We start from the raw sequence: 26,001 nt of genomic DNA on the forward strand, positions 1-26,001 counted from the left end.
AAAAATGGACTTTACTGACCTCTAAAGAGGCAATTGAAAACCAAAAAATCACTATTTTTATCATCCATCACTCACAGTTTGTTATAAGAGATCATGGGATCTGTGATAATTGGATGCTTTGGGCTTTCAAGGCACACGCCCTGTGGCTAAAAAGGCTACTGGCCTTCAGGGCTGCATTAGGAAGAGCATTGCCAGCAGGCTGAGGAAGGTGATTCCTCCTCTAACTCAACACAGCTGAGGCCACACCTGGATTGCTGCTTCCAGTGCCAGACTCCCAGTACAAGGCAGGTGAACACACTGGGCTACACTGGGCTAGGTCCAGAAAAGGGTGACAGATGATTAAAGGACTGCAGCATCTAATATTTAAGGAGGACTGTTTTGCCCGAAGAAGAGAAAGCTCAGGGACATCCAAGAGTGTAAAAACAAGAGAATCAGTCTCTATTCAGTGTTGTCCAGTCAAAGGACAAGAAGCAATGGCCACAAACTGAAACAGTTCCATTTAAACATGAAGAAAAAACTTCACCATAAAGGTAAGTGAACACTGGAACAGGTTGCCCAAAGAGGCTGTGGTATCTCCATTCCTGGAGATATTCAAGACCCAACAGGACGTGGTCCTGAAAAACATGCTCTTGTTGACCCATCTGAGCAGGGGAAGGGGACTGTATCTAGAGGTACCTTCCAACCTCCTCCACTCAGAGATCCCATGTTGTTCTGCCAACTGCTGGCAGCACAAAGGCACTTGAGTAATCTTTTGAAGCATTGATTTCAGGTAAAAGGCAAGGATCTTCTCTGCTATTGGACAGAGAGAAATAAATTTATAGGATATCACTGTAGCTAATAATAGGGGTAATAACTGCACCATTTCCATAGGAAAGCAGAACCGGTAGGGCTGATGCTCAAATGGATCATAAAATAGTCTATATTTAAATAACTGGAATCAAGCTAGCCTAATTTATGACAGATGAGCAGTTGTACACATTTATCAGATCTTTTCTGGGATTATTTGTTCTTCTGGTTTGGCTTGGTGCTATACCAATACTGTCAGTAAACTCACTGTCCATGGACATCCCCAGGTGAATTCCACACCTCTTGGTTCCCACACTGCATGAAGAACTGAGAGTCTCTGCTTTTATTTGCTCCGTATTTAGCTCTCAGCAAGGGAACTCTTGGCCTCCACATACTCTAGTGCTGCTGTTTTGACAGCCAGGACAGTTTCTTCTGTACCATATTTCTTCTCATAATCCAGATAGCGTTTAAAGAAGAATTTCATCCTCTTGGGTGCCAAGCTCAGGTGTATGACCCGCTCAAAGATGTCCCTGTAAGAAACCAAAGGACATTCAGATCACTGTGTGGGGGATGGTGCTCAACAGAAGCTCTATCTCCTGCTTCTGAATAAAGAGCAAATTCATTCAAACTGCTGCAAAGTGCTGGTACTTGAAAAGCAAGAGATTTCTAAGAACTGGCAAATACCTCAAAGCAGAGCTCAAATGTTGCTGGTCAACTTGTGCTAAGATCCATTCACTTTATCTGATCCTCAGTTCACAGAGGAGGCCAAAGCTAGATCCATAGAGCAGGAAGCTGGACTTCCTTTTGTCAACTCTCAGCAAGAGTGACTGATCTCTCTTTTTGTTATGACATATGCCAAAAAGCAACGCTTAATTTCACTCCTGAAATACAACATGGCAATGTTGTTTCTCCTTAGGGACAGCTCAGCCTGGAGATCAGTACGCTCAGAGACTGTCTGTGTGGAGTTAGTGACAGCAGAATTAAACAGCACGACAAGCAGCTACGACAGCATTACAGTTGTCAAGGCACCAGAACCTCATGGCAGCTTAGCAGAATCGCTCTATAGATCCTGACAAACCAAGGAGAGCCCACCAACAACCTAGCAGTCCCACTAAGTACAGTATGATGCCTCAATGCAAGTCACTTCATTTTTGTCATGCAGGTCACCCTTACGAATCAGTCCCCTTCTGCCCTGTGGATCTCCTTGGAATCTCCTCAGTCACGGCAAAGATAAACCCTTCCACACTCCCCAAGTTCTCTTTCTCCAGGTGATACAAGTCCTCCTTTGCTCTGGAAGGCCTTCAACAGCCACATGCTATGGTGTATCTACTCTTTTTCAGCGTTACTCAAGCACTGGACTTTCCCCTCCCAGCTGCTGTGGCAGGACTCACCGCACTTCCTTCTGGCTGCCACGTTTGATCATGATGTCCATGTAGATGGACCAGATGTCCGTGCGTTTGGGGTAACTGCTGAGGGTGCTCTCAAAGAGGGCCTTAGCGTGTTCTGGGTCTCCAAGGCGGAACTCGAGCTGTGCAAACTTTGAAATGACATCCACATCTGGAAGAAGTAAAGACATTAAGGTAGTAGAGTGGCACTCTCCCCATGAACACACACAGGTGAGCAGCCATTACACCAAAGAGGCAGTTACAAGGAGAACACCATCTCTACCCAGATACAAAAGAGCCTGCTGTTAAGAGATTTGGGACCAAAACAGGATTGGGGAAGTGGAAAGGGAGATGTCGTGCTCCACTTTCGCATCTCAGCTCTCTCCAGGAAAGAGGTTTGTTCTTGCACTCAAAGCACCAGTCCAGGGTCAAGCCCAGCCCCACAAACCTGGAACCAAAACCACCGAGCTTTTACAGAGAGCCTGAAGAACCAAAATCACCCTCTCTTTTACCCATGACAGCAGATTTTATTACAAAAGGGCTTAAAAATGATACCAAGCTGAAATTTTCCTTTCCCTTATAGACAAGGGCAGTAGGTTCAAGCTGGTTGCAGTTTGCAGCTCCTACAAACGCTACCACAGGAGGATAGAGATATCAGAGAGCAGCTAATTTATCAGACCTGTCAGACTGCATCACAGATGTGTAGGAAAATGCTTACGTTCTTTGGTGGGCAAAGCCTTGAGAGCACGCTCCAGAAGTCTGTGTGTAGCCTCAGTTTGGCCTTGTTTCAGGAGGAAGGAGGCATACTTCAGCCACACAGATTTCTCCTGACGGAAACGCTTCAGCATTGTGTGGTATAGCTCTTCTGCTTGCTGGAAGGGCAGAGAGGGAGACTGAATTAGATCATACAGATTCATGATAAAGTCTTGTAGCTCTAAGAGACTCTTTGTCTTGGCCAGGTAACTTCAAACATTTGTGAAAGAAGAAAGTATTAACAGTGCCTTGCCAGCTGCCCATCATAACTGCTAGTGACAGTTAGGGCTAAGACAGATATCAAGTCTGACAGCTGGAAGCTTACAAAGGCAGAATAGGGTTTACTGGCATGTCTGGATAGGATACTTGCCTGGGAGCTGTCTGCACTATACCCACCTCTAATCAGGGCTCCTCATTCTAAGTCTTTTAAAAAAACAAGTGCAGAAGGAATCATACCCATTACAGACTCTCCAAGGGTGCAACCAGCATTAACAAGCCATGGCACAAGGAAGCCCAGACCCGGCGGAAAATGAGTTCTCTTCCTTCTATTTCCCCAAAGTCTTTCAGGCTTGTCCCAGGGCATTCAAGCCCATGCTGCTTGAAACAAAATCAGGAAACACCTCACCTTGTACTTCTCAGAATTGGCATAGATGTCACACAAATGCTGGAAGACTTTTAGAGGTTCATTGTATTGAACAGCTCTCTCAAAGACTTTCATCAGGGTCTCCTCAGTGCCATACATGTTCTCCAGATTCAGCAGAGCTACCCAGACATTTAGTTTCTCCTGCTCTTCCCTTAAAACAAATGTAAACAAGAATGTTTAGCTTTTCACCAGCCTTCATGAGGTTTTTGCAAACAATCCGGCACATACTCAATGGCACATAGCTTGTTTCTGAGACATAGGAAGTGAGCATACACGATCCCTTAAACACACTATTCCTGGGACAGAGCACAATAGCTGTTTCACACTGCAAGCTTTAATCACTATTGTTTATAATTTAAAACCACAGGGATGATTCAAGAAAACACAACATAACGTGAAGATGTTTCAATACCCAGTGGTATGGAAAGAAGCCACAGAGGTTTCAGTTTGTTTTGAGGACTTCACTGACAGCACTATGTCCTTCAAACCCTGCTGACCGCTGAGGTATGACCGTGTGGCTCACTGGAACCCTGGGGAGCCAGAGTGCTCATGGGCTGCAGCAGGCCAAGCGTGGTGACTCAGGCTACAACTTCATGAGGCCAGCTTGCAACTGCAGCCACATAGTCCCTTTGAACTCACTGAAACAGCCCTTCCCAGGCTACACCTGCACACAGTAATGGCGTTCCCAGTGCTCCCCTCCCACCATTACCCCCACCTTCACTTACCATTTGGTACAAGGAAAAAGCAAAACCCTATCATTACCTGAAGCAGATGGTTTTAAGTGCTCTCTCTGCCACAGCTCTGGCCTTCTCGATCTCGGTGGCCTGCAGGTGGAAGGCCATGTACTGCAGCCAGAGGATGGAGCTGTTGGGACTGCTCAGCACAAGGCGGTCAAAATCATCTGCTGTCTGGGGCTGTCGACTGGGGTCCATCAGGGCAGCTTCTACTTTGCAGAGCTCCTTCTCCATCTTCTCCTTCTCCAGCTCCTTCTCCTTCTTTGTCTGCTTCTTTGGCTGAAGGCGCAAAGAGAGGGATTGGTATAAAGTAGGCACTTAACGTGTGAACACTCACTCAGCTGTAGCAGAGTCAGACCCCAGTACATCCAGAACAGAGCAACTTCCATAAGATGAAACGGGGGCAATTATTTTAGAGAGGAGGAAAACCAGTCCCTGTCCTGCCCCCTACCCAAAAAAATTCACACACAAAGAAAATTCACGTCTGAGAAGAGCAGACTTGAAAGAAATATGGTTTCCATTCATGAAATTCATCAATAGACCAAAGTACTTTGCTAGTCCTGCACACCAATTGCATAATTGCACTTCCCTCCTCCCTTTCATTCTTCTCTAACTCACCACTACCACTCAATTCCATTAAAATAAAAAACAATCAGGCTATATAGGAGAAATGCTTCAACACTGGACATCTTTCTGGACCACCAGGGTGACTCAGGACTAAATTGGGAATACAGAGCAGTACAGTTCTCCACATTAGGGAGACATGCATTGGCATCCAAACCATGCAAGACCTCCTTCACAGAGCTTAGTTTTGGGAACAGGGGAAAGCCCAAAGAATAAAGGACTTCACGAGCTTGTTTCTGATTTTGCTGGATTGCTCACAGTGGAAAACTTCACCAAAAATCTCAGCATAAAATAGTATTTTGGCTTTTTTTTTTTTTTTTTTTAATAAAAAGGCCTTTATGTGAAAAGTCTTTTCATCTCCAGGATTTCCTTTAAAATTACAAAAACATTCAGCAACCAAAGCAATGCTGAAATCAAATATAAAAAGTTTGTTTTTAATGAAACCATGCTTTTCTGTAAATAATGTTTCAGCACTTTTTCGGATGCCACCCTGAGAAGGCCCGTTCTTCACGCATCCATGATGGACTGGGAATCTTCTCTCCCCTGCTTCAGAGATACTTGCTGCTAACCCTAATACTCGAAGTAGTTAAAGTAGTTCTATATTACCTGGCAAAGATGGTCCCTTGGGTTAGAAGGCTTCAACATGTGGCAAACGTTGCCACACACACACACACACACACTCAAGCATCAAGACAACACATTAGAGCCCCCACGTGGTGTCTCCTATGCTGGCAGTTCTAGCACACAGTACCTTGGACTGCAGATCCTCCTCTTCACTGTCTGAACTCTCCTTCTGGCTCAGTGCTGGCACATCAACTGTGTTCATGTCCTCATCCCAAGTGAAACCAGTGGAAACCTGCAGCCTGGGAACCTCACCAAGTTTCTTTATCTGCTTGGAGACAGACAGGGAATACCACAGGTTTTTATCTGAAAGCTTTGCACAGAGACTGGACACAGCAATGTCTGCTTGTGCCTCCTCTCTGGTCAGTACTATCAACTTGTCATGCCCCAGTCCAACAGGAAAGACATCTCACTTGGTCACCCTTACTGTAATTTTAAGTCAATGTTTCTCACACCACTCATAGTCGACATGTTGGACATGAAGACCAGTCTGCGTTGCTGCAATCTTGTCATCCAAGTCAAAACTGATGCATCTCAACAGCACTGGAAAGTCATTTTCCATACTGGTTGTGTCAGATCAGCAATTCTGGTAACCCTTGACTAAATATGAATATTCTCTTTCACCCCCATGCACAAATTCGCCACTGAACTTCTCACCATAGATTTCTTTTTAGATGCCTCCTCTTCTTTCTGGTCATCCTCCTCCTCCTCCTCCTCTCGGCAATACACCTCAATTCCACTGTCACTTTCATCTGCTGGGCAGATCTTCCTTTTCTTTGGCTTTGTCTCCTACAATAGCGAGTAAACAAGTAAATGCTGAAGAAACTTCTGGAATGAATCCTACCAGCAATTTTGACTGCAAAGAAATGATCCTGACAGCAGAGGGAGGGAAGTGCCCCAGAACAGCAACTCCCACTCTTGCAAATAATGGAAACAACCAAGCATAAGTCATGCTTACCAACACAGGAACAAGGGATGGGCCACTCAGGCAACACAATCAGGCTAATTCAGGTGGCTTTTACTTAAATTACAGTTTCTGATTTTTGATTGTTTCCAATATGGCTTCATCCCCCTTTCCCTCTCCACTCCATATAATTCCTCACTTCTTTTCCAGGCTGATGCCAGTGGATCTTCCTCATCCTTTGTCGTGCCTGGGCTAGCCAACCCCTTAAGTCCTGCACAATCACATCCATACCTGCTCACTTTCAGAGTTCCCTCTTTTCTGTTTTTTCTTCAGCTTCTTAAGCTCTTTTTGCTTCTCACTCTCTTCCCTCTCTTTTCTCTCTTCCTCTGCATCATAGCGTGGCAGGCCTAGGGACTCAGGCAAGATGCTTGACATCCCAGTGTCCTCAGGCAGGAGAGAAAGCTCAACGTGGTTTTCTTCCCTGTTTATACTGCAGGGGCAGGTAATGGAGAAGAGTGGAAAAGGAAGAAGAAAAAAGGGGGGGGGGGGGGAACAACATTTACAGTGTCTGCAAAAACCCAAACTTATTCCAAAATCTTCCTACCATTCTTCCTAGATACTATCCCTCTTTGCACTCCTTCCCTTATCTCCTTTCTGCTAATTCATGATCCTTTTCAAGAACTTGAGACCTACCCAAGGACCTTGGCAGTAAGCAGTTTTCCTTCAGGTAGGTATTTCTTATATAAGGAGCGTTTCCGTACAAAGTAAGGGGAAACATTCTGGAACAGGATTCGACCCAGAAGAGAAGCAGACAGGCTGAGAAGAGAAAAAAATCATGGCAAATCAAAACAAAACACAACCAGAAAAAATGCTCTGCATTTCTCTGTGGCACAGGAAATTCTATACTGTGCCACATAAATGTTTCTTATTTTAATTTCATAAGCTCAATAAAACTCACAATGAAATGTTGATTTCCATGAGGAAATTCATTCTGCATCATCATGTTATACAGAGATTCCCCCCAAATAGAATTCTAGAGTCACAAATCCAAAACAAGACAGTTCAAGACCCATCACATCTCAATGCAGTATTCTGGTCTCACGCCACTCACCTAAAGAATACCCCTGATGGAGTGACGGATTTGACATAGCCCCTCACTAGCTGGCCTTTTTTAACATCCTTAATACTTGCTATTTCCACATCTTCTGCTCTTTTGCTGCTCTTCGGATTTAGCCTAAAAGATGGGGGGGAAAAAAAAAAAGCATCAGTTTGAATAACCCATATTCTGATCTGGATACCAAAAAAATAAGAAAGTACTTTCTGGAAAAACATCCTGTATCAGAGAGACTTTTCATTTTATTCAACTGTACTAGCAGAATACCTCTATCTTGGCTCAAGCATACACACACACACTTCAGAGAACACACAAATACTCCCACAAACATAGCCAATAGAGAAAGTTCTGGTTTCCTCTGACACTGAGAGAAAGAGATGAATTAAATGCAGTCTGAAATTCAAAAACATTGGCCTGTTTTTATCCCCCATTTGTTTCTAAAGATATCCCATTCCACAAAATTTAATATTTTTGTTAATACAACCAAGTCAAAGCAAGAGGCTTGGTTTACCACACATTTAAGACTAGGCCTGCTCTTTAGCCCAAGCAGTTAAAAATGCAGCTTGAAAATTAAAAGAAACTTATGCTGCAAACGCAACAGAGGAACTTGATTCACAAATTAAAAAGTTAAGTTAGGTCTAGAATGATGGCAAATAAAAGTAACCAAATGAGCGCGCACTTGCTCAGTTCTACATTACATGCCAGGCATACCAGGTTTTCTGACATGCAAGAAAACTTTATGCAGCAGGAACAAAGTTCATGCCTTAAAAAACTCTAGTCCTTTGAACACTTTGCATTGAGCTGTCCAAACCAACAGTGTTTCAAGGCAGACCAGCTATTAGCTACTGGATTTTCACTGCTTTTCAATCACTGATAGCAGATCCATAGTCTAGAAGGAAGATGCCTACCTGGACTGCCGGAGAGATAACTGGATTTTGCCATTCTCAGTGGAAAGGACATAACACCTGTATGGCAGAGTAAGGGGAGAGAACAGAAAGTTTTATTTCATAATAATAATAATAAAGCTATTAGCAGAAAACATATAGTTTGCCATAACAGAAAGAAGCTCTGGAGGAGACAAACTGTTCTGTCTCTTGGAACACCTAGTGTCTAACACAAACCAGCATGACACGATAGTGCCATTGTTCATGAAACCAGCTGAAGCTGATTTTTGAAACAGACCTATTTGCTTTATCCAGTCTCTAATACTGGTACAAAGAACTTGAAGATTACTACAGCTGAGTCACTTGGCTTATTTAACCTCCAGCATTCCTAATAAACTTATGTAGCAGGAAAACGCAATGTTACAGATGTGGTATAAAGACACCCAACTTGACAAGTGACCTTCAAAACCATAGCAGGACTGGTATAACTGAGTGCTCTCAGTCCTGTTCATTACCCTCACTGTGAGAGTATCTTCTCCCAAACCGAGTCCAAAAAGACAGCCAAAGATATGCCTCTTGATACACAGAAGGTATAAGAGCATTTCAGGCACATGTATATATAAGGTTATCATCATCTCTTCCACAGACCTAGCAATCTCTGCAGCAGTGTTTAAGGCTCACTGTCTTCTGAAGTACTGTTAAAACAGATTGAAATACACCTCACGCAAGAAGTCAGCATCACTTCTGAGCTGAACACTGAGCCCTATGCATCTGGTGCCACATTACAGCAGAGAAGTGTCACCAAAGGGGAATATTTCTAAACCTCCCAATCTGAAGGAGCAAGAAGAACTGACCTGACAACCCTGCCAATTTTGAAGTCATCCAGAGGCTTCTCTGTGTAGCTATCGCTCACGTGAAAGATACTGACTTTGCCAGTCTTCCCTCCATGCAACGCGATGGTCAAGCCAACATGTGGAATCACCTTTGCTACGGTGCCTACGGTGATGTTGCCCTGTTCCAGTGACTGGATTCCTGGAAAGAGCAAAGGAAGAGGGGGAAGGTTCATAATACTCCAGATGTGCACAACCAAAACAGCTAATGCAGCAGCAAGGCTGGTATCAGACATGGCTGGTATCAGACATGGTCTCCCCACCCGCCCCACCAGGAAAAAAAAAAAAAAAAAAAAAAAAAAAAAGGAATGGTTTCTCTAACATCTCATGCCTGAGATTAGAAGGAAATATTTTTTATAAGAGGTCAGAGAAGGGTTTCAGTCTGCAACACATCTGTGAGTGACTTTTAGACTAAAGGTCTGATCCTTTCTCATCTTACATGCTGCCACACATCTGAGTCAAGGACCCAGGTCTTCTCTGCTCTTTCCCTTCCTTCCCAAGGGAGGTGCAGCTTGACTATGAAGCATAACGTCTTTGCCCAGGGAGGTCAGTGCAACTCCACCTCAGTGCCTCATCACAGGCAGCAGAGTCCTGGTGTTAAGGCTCTACTATACCTGTAAGTGACAAGCAAAGGTTGGTTTCAGTGACATCTGTTCCAGTTACTGTAGCAGACAATGCCTGGCCACTTTTGAAGCTCTTTTCTGGATGCTTTAGAACCTGGAAAAAAAAAATCACTTAATACCATAAAAAGGACCTTTGCAATTCCAGCTCTGACTGCTGTACTCTCCTGTGAAGCTTTACACTTTCAAAACACACCTCTGATGAAGAGCTCCACGTTGTTTCAAGGGGTCTGTTACCCTGGGCTAAACTAACAGACATAATATGTGTTTGTCAGTGAGAGACAGCAGTGCATAATGGGCAGACCACTGGATATCCACATAAGTTCACATAGATAACCGAAAAGTGTTAGTGATTGTTACCCACAGCCTCAGGCATAGAAACCTGTGTAGCTCATCTATAAAAATCTCTTACCTTGGTGTTGAGAGACAGCAGCAAATGTGGAACTCTTCCACGAATGTCAGGTGTGACTTCTACCTCCAACCAATTTTTGATGGTGTTATACTGAGAAGATATCAAACAGAAGAGAACATTAGATCTTGAAGGAAAAAAAAAAAAGACGAAAGTCCAAAAACAACAACAAAAACCTTTACCAAAGAACCCCTTCATTTTTAAGGGCAGAAGGGATCCCTCTGGCCTGGGCTCCTGCATCACCCAAAAAGGGTAATTTGACTCCTATTTATGTTATAGCCATAACGTTGCAGTGATGCACATATAAGTGAAGAGGCATATGACAATATGTGTATTTTGCACAGCTGGCACAGACAGTTTCTCAAAGGTCTGTGTCAAGGTAAACTACAGGGTGGAAAACATAAGCCAGCAACAGACATATCAGTGAGCATTAGTTAGCTCTATTCTTGCTAGTATAGAAAGTGGTGTTTCTTTCTCCTGCTGGCCCCATAAGACACGGCATTTTGCACAGGCCACACTTAACAACTAACAAAGAACAAGTAGAGTCAGTCTAGAAGCCTGAGCTGAGATCTCTGAGGTCACCTTACTTGCTGCATCCCCAGTACATGTCTTATAAAGCCTCTGATCTTACCTTCTTAACAAAACAGGTCACAGTCTGCCCTACTTTGTAGAGTCCAAGTTTCTTAGGGGCGTTGTCTCCTTTATGGTTCAGCATTGTTACAGCTTTCCCCTCTATTTCACTATTTGCATACAAGCAGAAAGGACATCAGTTAGAGGTTTGATCTTAATGATGAAGATTAGCATTAGAAAACACAAGAGATTACAGTGAGCCAGTATTACTGACACATTCACCCCCATCCTCTTCCTTGTTGCATCCTTCTGCAGGGAATTAGTTCTTGTCATTAGTTCTCTTGAGAGAGAATGCTCCCAACATGGAGGAATCAGACTCCAAGCAGGCAACACCTGATGCCAAAGAACATTCAAAGGAAATTATGTACTGCAAGAGCACCAGGATCTTTAACAGCTCCCAGATATGAAATGAGGTGAAAGTGGGAGTAACAGGCCTTGCCACACTGCATTCACAAAGCTCCTTGCTACGTCCAGATCCTTCACAAACAGGAGGACAAGGAAGGGAAGCCATGTGAATACAAGGTTTGTGAATTATCTGCAGGGATCAGAGATATCAACACTCACCTTGGTCGAATGCTGAGCTCTGGGATGGATCGTGTGAAGTGTGGATGGGTGATGGGTAGATACCTGAAGAACAGAAAAAGGATCAAACAATTTCTCAAAACCTCTCCATGCTCCAGTCACCCATATTCCCACTGCACTGAGGAAAAGCAGGTGTTAAGCGCTCTTCTAAAACTACCGAAGTCTTCTCGTTTCAGTTCCTCACAGTACTTTCTCAGGACTCAAAAGCACTTTCACAAACTTAGCCCCTTGAGACAAATCTGCTTGCAGATATGCAGAGACATTGCACTTAAGGCTTCTAGTGGACCGTAACACAAGTTCACACATCATTCTTTTTTGCAATCTACCACCAAGATAGATCCAGCAGCACAGATGAAAAGAACTAATTCACTGCAACCCTGACCCAGGATGGAATGTGGTGACAGATTCACTCAGCACCAACTCCAGCAAGGGCAGCTGTAACAGTGGCTGGTAAAAGGGGGAACAGCCCAGATCATCTGAATTAAGTGTCCCATCTAAGGTGCTACTCAAGTAGTACCAGGTGCATGCTTTCCTACCTGTGAGTATTCACATCCCTGCCTCCAATGACCCGGGCAGTCACCTTCTGTCCAGCTTTCAGAGTATATGTTGGAAAGGAGTCCATAGGTACTTCATCCAAGATCCGGGACGCGTGGATTGAACCCGTCAACTTGTCGTCAATAGCAACTGTGACATGGGTAGGCTTGACAGACTTAACAGTTCCAGTAATAACATCCCCCACAGAAAGCGAGTGCTGCACAGCAGTAAGGGTGTCTTCCAAAGCCGTCTCAGACTCTTTCCGGAACCTTACAAAAACATTCTTCTTTGCTGGATCTTGTACCGCTAACAAGACTCCATGGTCATGCCCCTTGACTGTTTTTAAGGTCACAGAGACCATCTGTCCCACCTTCAGTTTTTCTGAGTCAAAACGGAAGGTGTCGTTGAAGTGAGAGGCTATGGGGATAGCAGCCAGCTGGCCCGTCTCCAAAGAGATGACGGCACACTCGTCTGCTATGTGCTGCACGATGGCACAGTGTTGGGAGTTCTCTGCCAGCTGCAACATGGAAATAGAGATAATGACCTTCCCTCCTGGGACCTTGATTCCCTTCACTCTACTTCCTGCAGCTCCAAAGGATTAAACAGTTTCCCGTCCCCCCTCAAATTAATTAACCAGCTAAGGTTGGTTAAAAGTCAAAAACAGACAATCCTAAAAACTGAATACATACTTGCTTGGTTCTTTGTTTTAACAGTTCTTCTCGAAGGGAAACATGCACCACGGACGAGAGGATATCCACATGAAGAACCAATCCTTTTGCTCTCTCACCAGGAACAACACCTTTCTCTGTAAGTGAGAACAGAGAGACTATGAAGTGGTCAAAACTCTTAATTCTGTCAGGAGCTAACAACAATCACAGCTAGTACCAGCTGTGTAACATGTCTCAGAAAAATAGATTCCTCCAATGGTAATCGTAAGGAAAATGAAAGGGCTTCCTTTACGTAGAGAAAGAATCTGATACTTTCATGGAAGAACTAAATTGATAGTGCAGATTAACTAAACTAAAATTCAATGTAATGTAGGTTTTGAACAAGATTATGCTAGCTTTGCACAAAAAGGTCACTCTACTGACGAAACAAAATCTTTGAGTACAGAAATTCTGAGATATTAATTCTATTGAAGTTGCTAGTCCTATTGAAGAATTATTTCATTGAAGAATAGAGATTTGGATGTATCAGAGTGAAAACCAAAACAGTCCAAGAAGAGCGCCCCACCTCCCAAATGGTAGCGAGTAGCTGTTACAGTCAAGCCCGTGGCACTGCTGCTGCTGAACAGGGCCGAGCCATCCTCCTTCACATCCTGCACAACCAGCTGCAGCTCCTGCCCAGGCAGCAGGTCACAAAGGCTTCGGGCCACGCTGGACTCCCCTAAACAAAGGGAGAAGAAAGCAGGGGGTTATTTTCACCTGTGCTCCATCTTCGCCAAAGGATCACCAGAAAGCATGAACAAGCATTTATATCCACTTTTATAGAGGAAAACAATCAGCTGTCCAGGCTGCTGAGTGAAACAAAGTAAGAGTTTTACCAGCACAGGTAACTTGCCCAGCCTTTCTCAAGATAGCACATCACACCAGTGCACTCAGGCCACTCCCAGTTATCTCATATCTTTCACCACTTGTGATTACAGAGAAGAATTCCTATTAGGTCTACTCTGATCCTTATGTGCCAAACACCCTAATATCGAGACACTAGTGCTGCCTTTCCTAAATCAAGCGATTAGCAGTGCTGGTTCCCAATATTGGCTCTGCTTGCAGGAAGAGCATTCAGGTCTGGGGAGTGGGCAGCCTGTTCTGCTCCACTGGTGCTGTGGCAATTAACTCAGACACACAAAATCCTTCTTCCAAGCTTCCAAGAATGACTTTTCCACTGAAAATGATCAACTCGGGTAATCTTCTGGGCAATCTACCTCTATTTGCATATTAAATAGGCCAAGCATTGAAACCTCATATTCCTTAAAAAATAAAGCCCTATGGAGTTTCATGTCCACTGAACAGAGAAATTAGTCCTGCAGACTAAAGCTCTTATTAGAAGCATGGAATATTAAAAGTTATCCAGTGCCAGACCAAAATCAGAGGTAATTCTTCATGGAATCAGAGGGAAAAATCATTAAATGCCTGGCCAATGCTGGAAACAGGTGTGATTTGAAGAATGTTGAATCTCATGCTGGTTTCTTACTTTCTTACTTTTACAGTTACTTAAAGAATTTTTTGTCCCATTCCAGCCATGTCTTTTTTAAACAAAAGAAAGCCCAGTTCAAACATAGTTGTTTCACTTTACTATTCTTCTAGAGTCAGTTTTTGCAACCTGATCCCCTTTAGGAGATCATGTACAATCCTTACCTCTTCTTCTCAACAAGTTCCTGATTTCTTTCACCTCCTTGAAGTACTGGCTTAGCAAGGCAAAGCTTTCCACAGAAGAATTGCCTGAACTGCACTCTGACACCTTCAGATTGAGGAGCACACGCTGCTTCTCTTCATCAGTGCTCATCACCTTTGCGATCACAGTCTGTCCCACCAAAAAGTGGTCCTTGGTGTCTGTCACAAACTTGTCACACATGCTCTGTGCAGACAAAACAAAGGAGCGAGGTTACTGAGTGCAGCTGCCAAGCACCTGCAGTGCTGTTCAGGAAAAGTTAGCCAAGACAACAGAAAAGCTATCTATATAAACAGGTAAATGATATCACATTAAATCCCCCCTTATCCCTTAAGTTCATTTGAACAAACTCTTTACTTCATTTTGGAAGAGAATTAACACACAAACCTAAGAGCAGCTTTTGGGGGAGACAGAGTGAATGCAGGATCTACAGCCCCATTGTTCCCTCCAGCTCTGCCTAATGCCTTGTTTCAAGCTTGCCTGCTGATTACACACATGCTATTTTTGAAGTCAAGCTAACACATGACTTACTGTTTTGGGTGCCAGTCCTGTAAGGCCATAAGGGAATTCCACAAACACGCCAAAAGGCATCACGCTCCTCACATAGCCAGTCAGAAGCATATCAGGCTGGATTTCAGAGAAGCTTCTCACCACTTGCTCCTCCTGTACAGCAGAAATGACTGCAGACTTTCTGCACAAAATCTGAACCACCAGTTAGGGGAAACGGGAAAAGAGGAATGAATGGAGCCAAGCAAATCTCTGGCTGTCTTCGGTGGCAGGATTGTACAGAAGCCCCCAAAATCACACAATTTTAATTACTGTCTTGATTTCTCTATACTAAATTTTAGCAATCAATTTCTCAAAAGAGGTACAGCATTAAAGATGCATACCTTACACTAGCTGAAATGTAAACCTCCCAACACTACCAAAAAGACAGAACTGATAAAACTGCAGAATCTTTGCCAAAACTGTGATCTTATTAAAACTTATATTTTCTGTTTCTTACAGATATCTGTTTAAATATATATATATATATATATATATATATATATATATATCTCAAAAAAGGTCTCCATTCAAGCAGCTGAGATGCTAAAGGATACAATACGCTCTCCCTTGTTATTTAGGCACATAACTCTAGGCAGGACATCTCCCTCTTGAAGGCAATGGTACAGGAGCTTGCAGTTAGCAACGAAGTCTGAAAGGTAAACTGTGGGAAGCGAGGCAATGGCTTTGCCTTCATCATCCAAGATGGAAACCTCTAGGCCATTCTCCTTCTTCTTCAAGACTTTCACATCAACCATCTAAAGAAAGAACAAGCATAGCGATAAAAAATACCAAGAACCTTTGAAGTGACCTCTTTTGAGGCACAAGTACCAAATGCTGTACTGGAAGGGTTCTGACATGACCTCTCAGCTGTATATGGGAAATAGCCTCACACCAACAGAGCCAAGCTTCAAAAGCATGTCAACATTGATATTAAATCTGAGCTACCAAAGAAATCAAGGGCTAAAAACACTTAGTTTTAACTTCCTGATTGAAAGATGAGAACTATTTAAAGAAAATTAGGACCGCCCCTTGCCCACACTAGTAGTATCTGCAGAGTGTTGGAAGCAATTTTTTAAACCCAAAGACAGCAGTGAAGTGTTTCAAAACAGTTCATCTATGTTTGTTTGTTTGTTTGTTTTTTCTCTTCTCTCTCAAAGAAAAGCAACTGCTTCTGATGTCTTGAACATCAGCAGCACCCAGGAGAGGACTTCACCCAGCAGCAAGGGCACTAACTTTTGCATCTCCTAGAAGAGAGCCGCAGGATTTCTTTATCGTGTCCTCTGATGAGATCAAATCCTTCCTGCCTTTGATCAGTAGGCAAACCACCCAATAGGAGAAATACATTTAATGCTACTTCTTGATCTCCAAAAGCCTTTCCTAAAGTTGTTCAAAGTGATACCAAATTGTCTCGCCTGCAATACTGGGTTGGGAAAACAACAATAACAACAACAACAAAAAAAGCAGTCACTAAATCCAATACCTTTCCTATTTCATATTTCGCATGCTGGTTCTTCATTGGAATATGTTCCCTTTTACCTTTAGGGACAGGCTTACTTGTTAACTTGAAGGACAGCAGAAGTCTTTCCTGCTGGGGTTCACATTTTAAGACCATTACTTTGACAACCTGTGGTTAAATAAAAAAAAATAATAAACAAGGTTTAGATGCATTCCTCCTCCTCAGCGTACTACAACCTATACGAGACAGGCAAATAAATATACATTTTTCTACCACCCCTAAGTTAAAATCTGCTATCCTTAAGATCCACCAGAGAAACCATCTCTTGACCTCACAGATGGAAAATAAGCACATAAATAACTTTCATTAAGTCATGAGATGACTTTGACAGGTCTGTAGCAGAGTTGAGAACAAAACTCAGATCTCCAGACCCGCAGTCACAACTCCTGAAAATTTTTCTCCTTAGCCAACAAACAGTAGGATTTCAGACAAGAGTGTGCTCCACAAAAACAGTGAATAGGGCTGAGCCTGCCCACAATACAACTCCCAGGGTTCCTACTTAGGGATGCACAAAACCTGAAGCAAACAGGAGAAAATAAAGGAAGAAGAAACCATTCTCCTGATTTTTTTAATTAAGAGCATTAATTCCCTTAAAAGAAGATGTGGCCCAGAATCCCAAACTAAGATCTCCATGGTCCCTAAGTCACACAACATGGCGCCTGCTGTCCTGCAGAAGAGTCTAGAAAGAAAAAACAAGCAAATTCAGTTCTGAAGCGCTCAAGAAGCTGTCTCTCACACAATCTACTTAAATCGACTACAGCTATTGCCTAATGTAAAAGAACATGGACATCTCTTGGTGTAGCTGCCGCTTCTTTGGAAGACCCCATGCCAGAGCCAACTACACTGCAGCTTTTTTTGGCATTCTTTCATGAAACATAGGTTTAGGTGCATGAATTACCTGGCCTTCATGGAAGACTTCCTCTGGAGAAGATATGGGCTCTGAACTCAGCTCATTCTTGGGTACCAGACCTTTGACATCATTGTAGAACTTCACAATGCAGCCAAACTCCCTTGCACACACCACAAAGCCATGTGTGATCAGACCTGGTGTAGCCTCTTCATAATTAGAAAGGACTGGAAGCTTTGACTGGACAAGAGTTTTTTTCAGAGTAAGAAATAGCTTCTTTTCTTCAGGTCTGCACTCCAGCACCTAGAAGAACAGAACAGGAAGAGGTTCAAAAAGCATCTCTGCCATTGGCTGATCAGCCAGTTGCTCACAGCACTCAAAGTGAGAAAGTGCAGCCTAAAGCAGCTGAAGACCCTGTTTGGCAGCTCTTACCCGACAATTGACTTCATCTCCCACACTGTACTTCTTCTCAGGCTGCTTCAGGATTGTGTCAGCAAGATGCATGGAGGGCACAAGCCCTTTAATCCCATCAGTAATTTTTACTTGCATCCCAATGGGTTTCAGAGCTAATACTTTACCCTAGAGCACAAAAGAGGGAAAAGATGTGTAAATTCAACATGGTAAGCACAGTGTATGTGGGTAGGAAACAGTTGATGCATCACACTACAAACTACCACCAACTCTAACCACCCTCCCAAAAGTACAATCCACCCAATCTGATCCATTAGCTCATATGTTAAACAAGACTGTTTACTACCTCATTTTTGAGCATAGCCTTCTTCTGCAAAATTGACTCTGTCGGACTACATGTTTCCAGAGATATATCCAACAGTCATACATGGGTCAGACATAACACAGTAATTGTTTCTGTGGATTATGGTGGACACTTGACCTCCATGCTTCCAGTGCACCAAGTACAAGTTAAGTTTTAGAAAGGCTGAATGAAGGAAGCTAAAAATGTATTCAGGGCCTTAAATATGTGATTGGATGTGGCTGAAATGTGATTGACTTAGAGGCATCATGAAAAACAAAACAAAATTTTGGTAAAGTACCAAATTCCATTAAGCAAGTCCACCAAGGAGAAGTTTTTCTCCTTATTTTTATATCACCAGCCTGGATCAGAAATTGAAAACAAGCATTTGGCAAAATAAATGCAACTGCTCCAGATACTGTGTCAGTCCTTCGGGATCTCACCTTCACCACATCCCCAGTATGGACATCTTGATACTGCAGGAACCGAGCTTCGATAACTTGACTAGAAAAGAAACACAGCAAGACATGACCAATCACTCCACTGGAGGAAAACTAGAATAAGAGAAACAATCTCCTCTGTCTTGTCCTAAAAAAAAAAAATCCCAAATCCCTGTCTTACTCGCCCGTGCTGCATAACTTTGGGGTTGTATTTTACTTCTGTTCACTCCCCTCCCACCACTCTCTGGTCATCAAGTTCAGACAGGTTCACCAGACTCCATTCCAGGTGACAACTACAGAGTCATGGCCACCAGTCATCTACAGCCTTCCAACAAAAGACATTTAGCCTCCCTGCTTCCCTGTGGCCCACCAGTTAAACAGATGGTATCCCTCTTCCCCAGGGTTTCAGGAGGATACTTGAGATGCTCAGGCACCCTGACTTGAAACAAGACAGATACAAGCTGGAAACTCCAAACAACAGGTTTCACGTCAACAAAGCAAAGCAGCATTTTCCACTCTCGCGCAAACCCTTCTAAGCCTTCAAATAACGTTATGGAAGTCTGTGAAACTTACTACTTCAGGGATAAAATACACATCTCATCCATCAGGCTGTAGTCAATTATCCGGCATTTGTGTTTGCACCCTGTCTTAAATGCTGCAGGTTTAAAGGACTTTCTTGTTTTTGAAAGGTGTTTCAACTAGAAAAAAAACAAACAAGCAAACAAAAAAAAACCCAACAACAACAAAAAAGAATGATTTAGTGTTTGGAAATAAGAAACACTGCCTTGAAGCCTAGGTTAAAATGGCAGAATTTCACAAAACCTTCCCTCTAATGCAATCCCCTTGTGCAGCAGGTTGCACAAGTTCTGTCTTCCTTTGTAACCCTCCTACATTCCATACCTGGACAGTGGGGAGTTTAGCAAACATCTTCCAGTTTCTCCTAATTTTGTTACATTTTTCACACCGAACATAAAAGAAAGAAAATAAAGCTTCCTCCTAAACTTATTTCTCAATAAGCTACAAGATCTACAAAGGAGTTCTCTCACTGCTCTTGTGGTTCTCGGCACTTACCCGTGCATACGCAAGGCTGCCATCATCAAGCTCAAAGAAAGCACCAAACTGCTTGAAGAAGGCCTTCACCGTTGACTCCTCCACCACGACCCCCATGCGGTCACTGGAGAGCTGGTTGGGGGATCCTCCAGGCTGGAGGAAGCTCTGCCGTAGAGTAAGTCGCACCAGCTTGGAGGTGGGGTGGATGGAGAGGATGCAAGCTTTCACCTGCATGGTGAGAAGACAGGGGGCTTATTAAAGACCATCTTATAAACAGAAGCAGAAAAATCCATCTCGCTCATGTTTTTAGATGTTATCTTCGGTACCTGAACTCTTTGTCCACTTACAAGCACCTTCCAGTACTGCTACTAAGACATTATTTCAGTTCTAACAGCTTCACAGCTCTGGGATTTTGGCTTTTATTCATTGCTAAAGTTATAAAGACTAATTTGGTACCAGTGTGGTGAGAGGAACTGCTAAAGTCATTTCCCATCCTTCTCAAATCTCTCATGCCTCCCACACAAGTCTTCCATTATCCCAAGAATGGCTTTGCTCTTTACAGCTCTACAGCAGCCATGATTAGAATTCGAACACAAGAGGTCATTATCAGTAAGATTTCACAGATTAATCCACTGGATAAATAATTCTTCACCAGGATGCTGCTAGAGAAGAGATGCTCTAAGTAACATATCAATTTCAGCTGTACTTCATCCTCTCCTTACCACTTGATTTGGAGAATAGTTCATGGATTTTTTTGGATCCATGTGCATGAAATCCACAATGCCAGTGAAGGAAGAGAGAAAGCTCAGAGTGATCCCCAATGGGGCCACCTAGAAAGGAGAAAGAAATTATGTGAGATACCTAATAAATTGGTGCTCCGTTTCTCAGTTTCAGAGAGTCATGTTCACATTTCACAAAGTCTCCTGGTATTAAAGATCGAGTATATCGAGAGAGGCAGATTATTGACAATTCTGCTTTTTACATCTATTTACATTGCTTTGCAAAAATTTTTTTTTCTAATATTGTATTTATTTTGAAGTCTATTACTCAACTTTTCCTAGACAACTCTTCCTAGACAAAAGGATAATAAACTGGATTCTGTTCTGTTTCAAAGATCACCACCATTTCCAGGACATAACCTTTATACTTGCAATTTCACAACCAGTGCAGAGATTGGAGCTTAGGTGAAACTGATACTTAGGGAGTATCTAAAGGAAAGTGTTTAAGTGTTTTTTAAAGCACAAAATCTCCCAGGGTATAAATTTCCATCTCCATTTCACTTGTTCCCCCTGCCTCCCTCTGCTTCCAGGAACATTCAACAAAACCAGTGCTAACCTTCTGCACTTGAGCTTTTACCACCAGCCCGGGCAGTAAGTTAGTGAGTGTCCAGTTCTGTCGCTCTGTTGCAAGGGATGCAGCAACTTCTGACCGATCAATGGACAAACGGACAATTCTTCCCTCATTCTTTACTTCCACAATGAGGCAGTTCAGGTTCTGGCCTATCTTCAAGTCAGGTCCTACAAAAGCAATACACACAGCATAAAACCTCCTTCAGGTACTTTCAGGGGTTCCCTTCTGCCTACCGCCTTATCCCAAGCCTTTTCAAAGCCCCTTGTCTTCAAGTCTGAACTTTTTTTTTTCCATCAAAGTAAAGTCTACTGCAAGCAGGGATGGAAGAGCTTGGAATAAGAACATGCTCTGTCAGAAAACAGACTGCAGCTTAGTGGCCTTCCAGATCAGACACAAAGCCATTGCTTTCAGCAACAAAAAGACTCCACTTTGACCTAATCTCACTAAGGTATACTAATACCAAATGTATAAAAGGCTCCAGTTATTGCTATTACCCATCCCCACTAAAATCCTGATTACTTCCTACCTTTCTTGGCTAATTTGATGTAATTTTGGGCTTTCTGACGAGGCAGGAACGCATTAGTCCCTCTGACTCCAATATCAATGATATAACCATGGTCTTCCACACTAGACACTGTGCCAGAGAGCAGCTGTTGGGAGAAAGACAATGCAAATCAGTAGTGTGAAGAAATGGCTGAAAAGAAACATGAAAAAAAAATGATGCTTAGCAATAGCATGTGCTCTAATTAGATGTACCTTCAATCATAAAGCTGGAAATACAAAATCCAAACAATTAAGTGCCCCTACAAGGCAGATTCTGCAAGGGGAGCCTCTGAAGCCTCGGTAGGCTGCAGCAGACCCAGAGCACGTACCATGCCTACTGCGAGCGCTGCAGCGGCCAGACCCTTGTTGACCTTCTTGGGGTTGATGGACAATCTGATGCTTCGTCGTCCATCAGCACTTTTCTCAACACTGGTCACAATGCATCTGACCAATGTTCCTGGAGAATACATGTCCAAGAGAGAGTTCAAGTCCTGCCCAGCAAGATGATCAAGAGAATAAGGAAACAATATTAAATAATTCAAGAGCATCAGAGTTTGGTACTGAAACAGTTTTTGAAACTATTTCCCCACCCTCACTCCCCCCCAAGAAAGCTGTTTCTCTGTCAACAGTACAATAAAAGGCAAAAAACATTTTTCAGTATAGAGGCTGAGATGAAATTATATGATTTCAACAAGTCTGGCAAGTTTTCTTTAAAAAAAAAAAAAAAAAAAGGAATGCTATGGGGGCTGCGATCAGGAGCTTGTAGCTGAGGGTCAAAGCACAACCACAGAGCCAAGAGTGACCCCAATCTCAGCCCCGTCTTCAGGAGAGGAAAACACCACCAATAAAAGATTAGTACCTTGCACAAATCCCACATTACACACCACCTTTTTAAGCAAAGCAGACACTGGAGAGATGAGCTAACATATCCCCCTCTTCTGTTTTTCCAGTAATGAACATTGTCATGAAATTATAAAGGCAGCTTGGAAAAGCATAGTCCAAACCAAGGTCAGTCTAAAATAGCACTACCTAGCAGCATGCTGCACAACAGATCATACAGTGTAATTTCAAGGTTGGAACACTCCCCAAGCCCCAGTGAGCAACCTTGCACCTTCTTCCACACACTTCCTTGACTTCCTCCCTGTGCTGCACAGACAGGAATCTGTATTTAGCTACAGCAGCAAACACAAATTTCTTCACGTTCAAAAGGCTATCTACTAAATTCATGGACCACATAGCTAAGGGTGAGCTGCTGAAGGCAAACTGAAGTCTGCTGTGAGACAATAAAAACCAGACTCCTCAGCAAGACCTTCGGGCTGATTCGGAGATCTTATTAATCCTCCTGAACAATTTGGTACAAATCCCAGTGCAGATCCAAGGTCTCACCTCCCGGAGTTCTCCTTCAGCCACCTGCTCACTCAGCATCTTGCTGTAGGCATCGCTGATCTGTGTCACTGGGACAAAGCCAGAGAGTCCATTGGGCAAGCTGATGACTAATTCAAAGTCATTGACTTCTTTTATACAACCAAGAAGCAGCATCCCCTCACAGAGCGCCTGGGAAAGCAGAAAGAACAGCATTTGGTGGATATTTTGGCAAGTGAGTGATAACAGTATGGTAGATATAAATGCCTTATGAATCACTGCTCTATGTACAAATTTAACAAGAAAAACACGCAATGTCTGCCAAACCCCCAAAATAAAAAGGCTGAAATAATATTTGCACCTGGTACTTTATAATACACTCTTTATGGATCAGAACTATCCCTCCCCATTTTACTAGGGGAAAACAGACAAAACAATAATGTATCCAGCAGGGCTAGAACAGACTCATGTCTCCCAACAGCCCCATGTTCCATGTTTGACATCACACCAAAACCAAAAAGGAGCTCATCAGCATTTACCATGTTAACTCACACCATAATCAAACCAAACCCACCAGTTACATAAGCACATATTAACTGGAAGTAACAGGACTCAACAGAAGAGGCCTTGTTCTAGAAAAATCTATAAATACGGCGAAGAAAGCCAGAAAACAGCCTGACAGTGTTTAGGAAGAGGCTGGAAAAGATCTCTGTCTTGGCACAGGAACAACAATGACTGGAGGGCTCACTGTGTTCAGGAGAAACAGCTACAGGTGTAGCAACCACGCATTGTTCTCAGTCCACAGCATTTGATTCATAGAAGTCATGGAACACTTCTGAAATAAAATCTTATTTCCAAACTGGATGTGGCATTCCCACACAGACACACATGACACTAGAATCCAACTCAGGATTAAGCAGAAGCTTTTGGTCCCATGAAAGATTTTAGAATCCCCAGAAACTCCAAATGATACCTTACAACATGTCCATGATATACATCTCACTCTTGCTCTAGTACACTAGCCTAGAACCTGAAAACACAAAAACTATTATCTCTTACCATTAAGTAACTATCAAGGTTGCTATTAAAAAAAGAAATATCTACTCCCTTCTTTAAACCTTGTGTAGATCCTAGCTCATCATCTTGAGAATGACAGAAACACACAAAACAAAACATTTATCCACAAACCTCAACTGTGAGCGGTTCAAGATTGACAGCATTGTCTTTAGAAGTGTCTTTTTTGTCCAGCTTGAGCTTCTTTTTCTTCTGCTTTCCTTGATCAACTTGACTTCTTTTTCTTTTGTGTGTTTTTTCTTCATGATGGATCTAAATCAGATTAAAGTCAGATAGAAAAATAATAGAAGAGGTGAACAGAATACTACTGAAGAATTCCACTGCTAGGAATAAAAATAGAGAAAAAGTGCTGGCATTGTAGGGAAAAAGGAAAGCCCTTGCTAATTACTCGGTCTACATGCAAGTCTTTCAAGATATCTTTTTGGGCTGAGGATGATTATTTGTTAAAACTTGGAGGGGGTGGGGGAGGAACACAATTCCTCAACATGCAACTCATTGCAGCATCACTGTACAGATGGGTCCAACCCTGCAATATAGCAGCAAGTAACTCAGGATCCAGAGCTTGTGGAATATTACAGTGTTGATGCCTGATTGGCAATTTTGCTCAAACTTTTTAGCACTACCTTCACCCTAAGTCATATATTCAAGATCTTTAAAAAGTCACAAGATAAGTGAATGGCAGCAGACATTCCCAAAGTCCAAATAACACAAACTATATGAGATAAGTATAGAGAAGTCAGTAGGAAGGATTTCAGGGCACGTTTTAGAGAGTTCTAATAAGAGTTCATTAAGTACATATAAACAACATACATCAAACAAGTTGTCCTGCTCAATCTTTGGTTTGGCTGCTTTTTCCTCTGTGGCTTTTTTCTGGGTGCCACCTCGGGGAAAGCTTTCTTCCACAGATGCCATGTTTGAACTTCTACAGAGCAAGGAGAGGAAAAACAAATAAACAAAAACAGTTTAAGTATACAGATATTATGACCAATAATATCTGGTAACCAATAATATCTATTACGACCAATTACATCCCATCAAAACTGGAGAAAAAAAGTGTGTGGGGGGGAGGGGCAAAACTAAACAAGAACTCAGATGGCTATTTTGCAAATAAAACCAAAACTCCCACCTAACCATATGTAATGTTTGACTACACCAAAATATTATGAGGGTACATCTAAACACATGTACTCCTAACATTTTTACTACTAATTCTACTTAAGTATCAAATTTTTGAAGCAGTAAAAGCACCATATACACACACAGAAAAGTGGTTCAGAAATATTCTCTAAGTATGCTTCTATTACACCAAATGGAGGAGCTGAAATTAGCAGCTTTAACTGTTAAAAAGAAAATAATAACTTAAATAAGGAGGAGCTTAGTCTATATCTCGACTTTCAAAGTGCTGCCCTTAAAAGTTCATATAACACCGCTATGAAAATAAGGTGTATAAGCTCATGTGTATTTAATTTAACAGCTCTGCTTAACCTTAATTCGCTCGAGGCAGTAGCTAAAGCCTTTTATTGGGTCACGGTTCACTTGCTGTTTATTGCTTAGGTCCACAGCACTTACAGGGAAATTTGCACTAGCTCGCTATCTTGAGGACGAAAACAGATTTAAAATAGGAGAATATAAAATAGGAGCCCATACAAATAGACTTATCCATGGAGCTATAATCAACAAGACGCTTCCCAGCGCGGGTAACTGACCCGAGGCAGCAGTCACCGAGATCCCCAGGGACAGCGGCTGCTCCCGCCCCCCGGGAGAGCCTTAACTATGGATTAAACGCTGTTAAAAATAAAAATGAAGGGACTGCAAGGAGAGATTCGCGCGCTCTGGGCCTGTCCAGCCGCACGGTGACCGGGGCCGCCCGGGCCTTGGGGCCGGCCCGGGGCTCCCGCCGCGCCGCCCTCACCTGCACGTGCGGCCGCCGCGCCGCCCGAAGCAGCGTGCACGGGGCAAAGGGCAAGCGGAAGCAAAACCCTGCGTCGGCAACCAACCAGTGGGAAAAGGGGCGG

At 42.9% G+C, this 26,001-nt stretch overlaps 1 protein-coding gene across 1 annotated transcript; it reads right to left on the minus strand.

The window, feature by feature from the left end:
* Positions 1 to 873: 873 nt before the first annotated feature.
* On the minus strand, positions 874 to 25,919 carry PDCD11 (programmed cell death 11). The gene is made up of 36 exons (XM_088528645.1): positions 25,899 to 25,919; positions 24,797 to 24,908; positions 24,101 to 24,238; positions 22,937 to 23,104; positions 21,880 to 22,041; positions 21,534 to 21,657; positions 20,993 to 21,174; positions 20,380 to 20,487; positions 19,679 to 19,885; positions 19,181 to 19,305; positions 18,611 to 18,671; positions 17,849 to 17,995; positions 17,468 to 17,719; positions 16,534 to 16,677; positions 15,608 to 15,808; positions 15,036 to 15,206; positions 14,471 to 14,690; positions 13,347 to 13,499; positions 12,803 to 12,918; positions 12,116 to 12,630; positions 11,562 to 11,624; positions 10,999 to 11,107; positions 10,371 to 10,460; positions 9,953 to 10,055; positions 9,303 to 9,480; positions 8,473 to 8,529; positions 7,562 to 7,684; positions 7,144 to 7,266; positions 6,742 to 6,940; positions 6,204 to 6,335; positions 5,677 to 5,814; positions 4,330 to 4,580; positions 3,550 to 3,718; positions 2,890 to 3,043; positions 2,178 to 2,343; positions 874 to 1,316 (listed from the first exon to the last, which is right to left on the minus strand). Exons 2-36 carry the CDS (start codon positions 24,896 to 24,898, stop codon positions 1,145 to 1,147), a joined length of 5,523 nt encoding a protein of 1,840 aa, XP_088384771.1. The 5' UTR covers positions 24,899 to 24,908; positions 25,899 to 25,919; the 3' UTR covers positions 874 to 1,144.
* Positions 25,920 to 26,001: the final 82 nt, after the last annotated feature.

Source organism: Tinamus guttatus, unplaced genomic scaffold (genome assembly GCF_059628265.1).
Source record: "Tinamus guttatus ecotype Peru unplaced genomic scaffold, ASM5962826v1 Tinamus_guttatus_pri_ptg000314l, whole genome shotgun sequence".
Taxonomy (NCBI): domain Eukaryota; kingdom Metazoa; phylum Chordata; class Aves; order Tinamiformes; family Tinamidae; genus Tinamus; species Tinamus guttatus.

Coding starts and splice junctions, on each gene's coding strand:
- PDCD11 (XM_088528645.1), bottom strand. CDS start 24,898: ATGGCATCTGTGGAAGAAAGCTTTCCCCGAGGTGGCACCCAGAAAAAA. Junction 17,996..18,610: donor ATACTGGGGATGTGGTGAAG/GTGAGATCCCGA, acceptor TTTGTGCTCTAG/GGTAAAGTATTAGCTCTGAA. Junction 2,344..2,889: donor GGCTTTGCCCACCAAAGAAC/GTAAGCATTTTC, acceptor TACTTCTTCCAG/ATGTGGATGTCATTTCAAAG.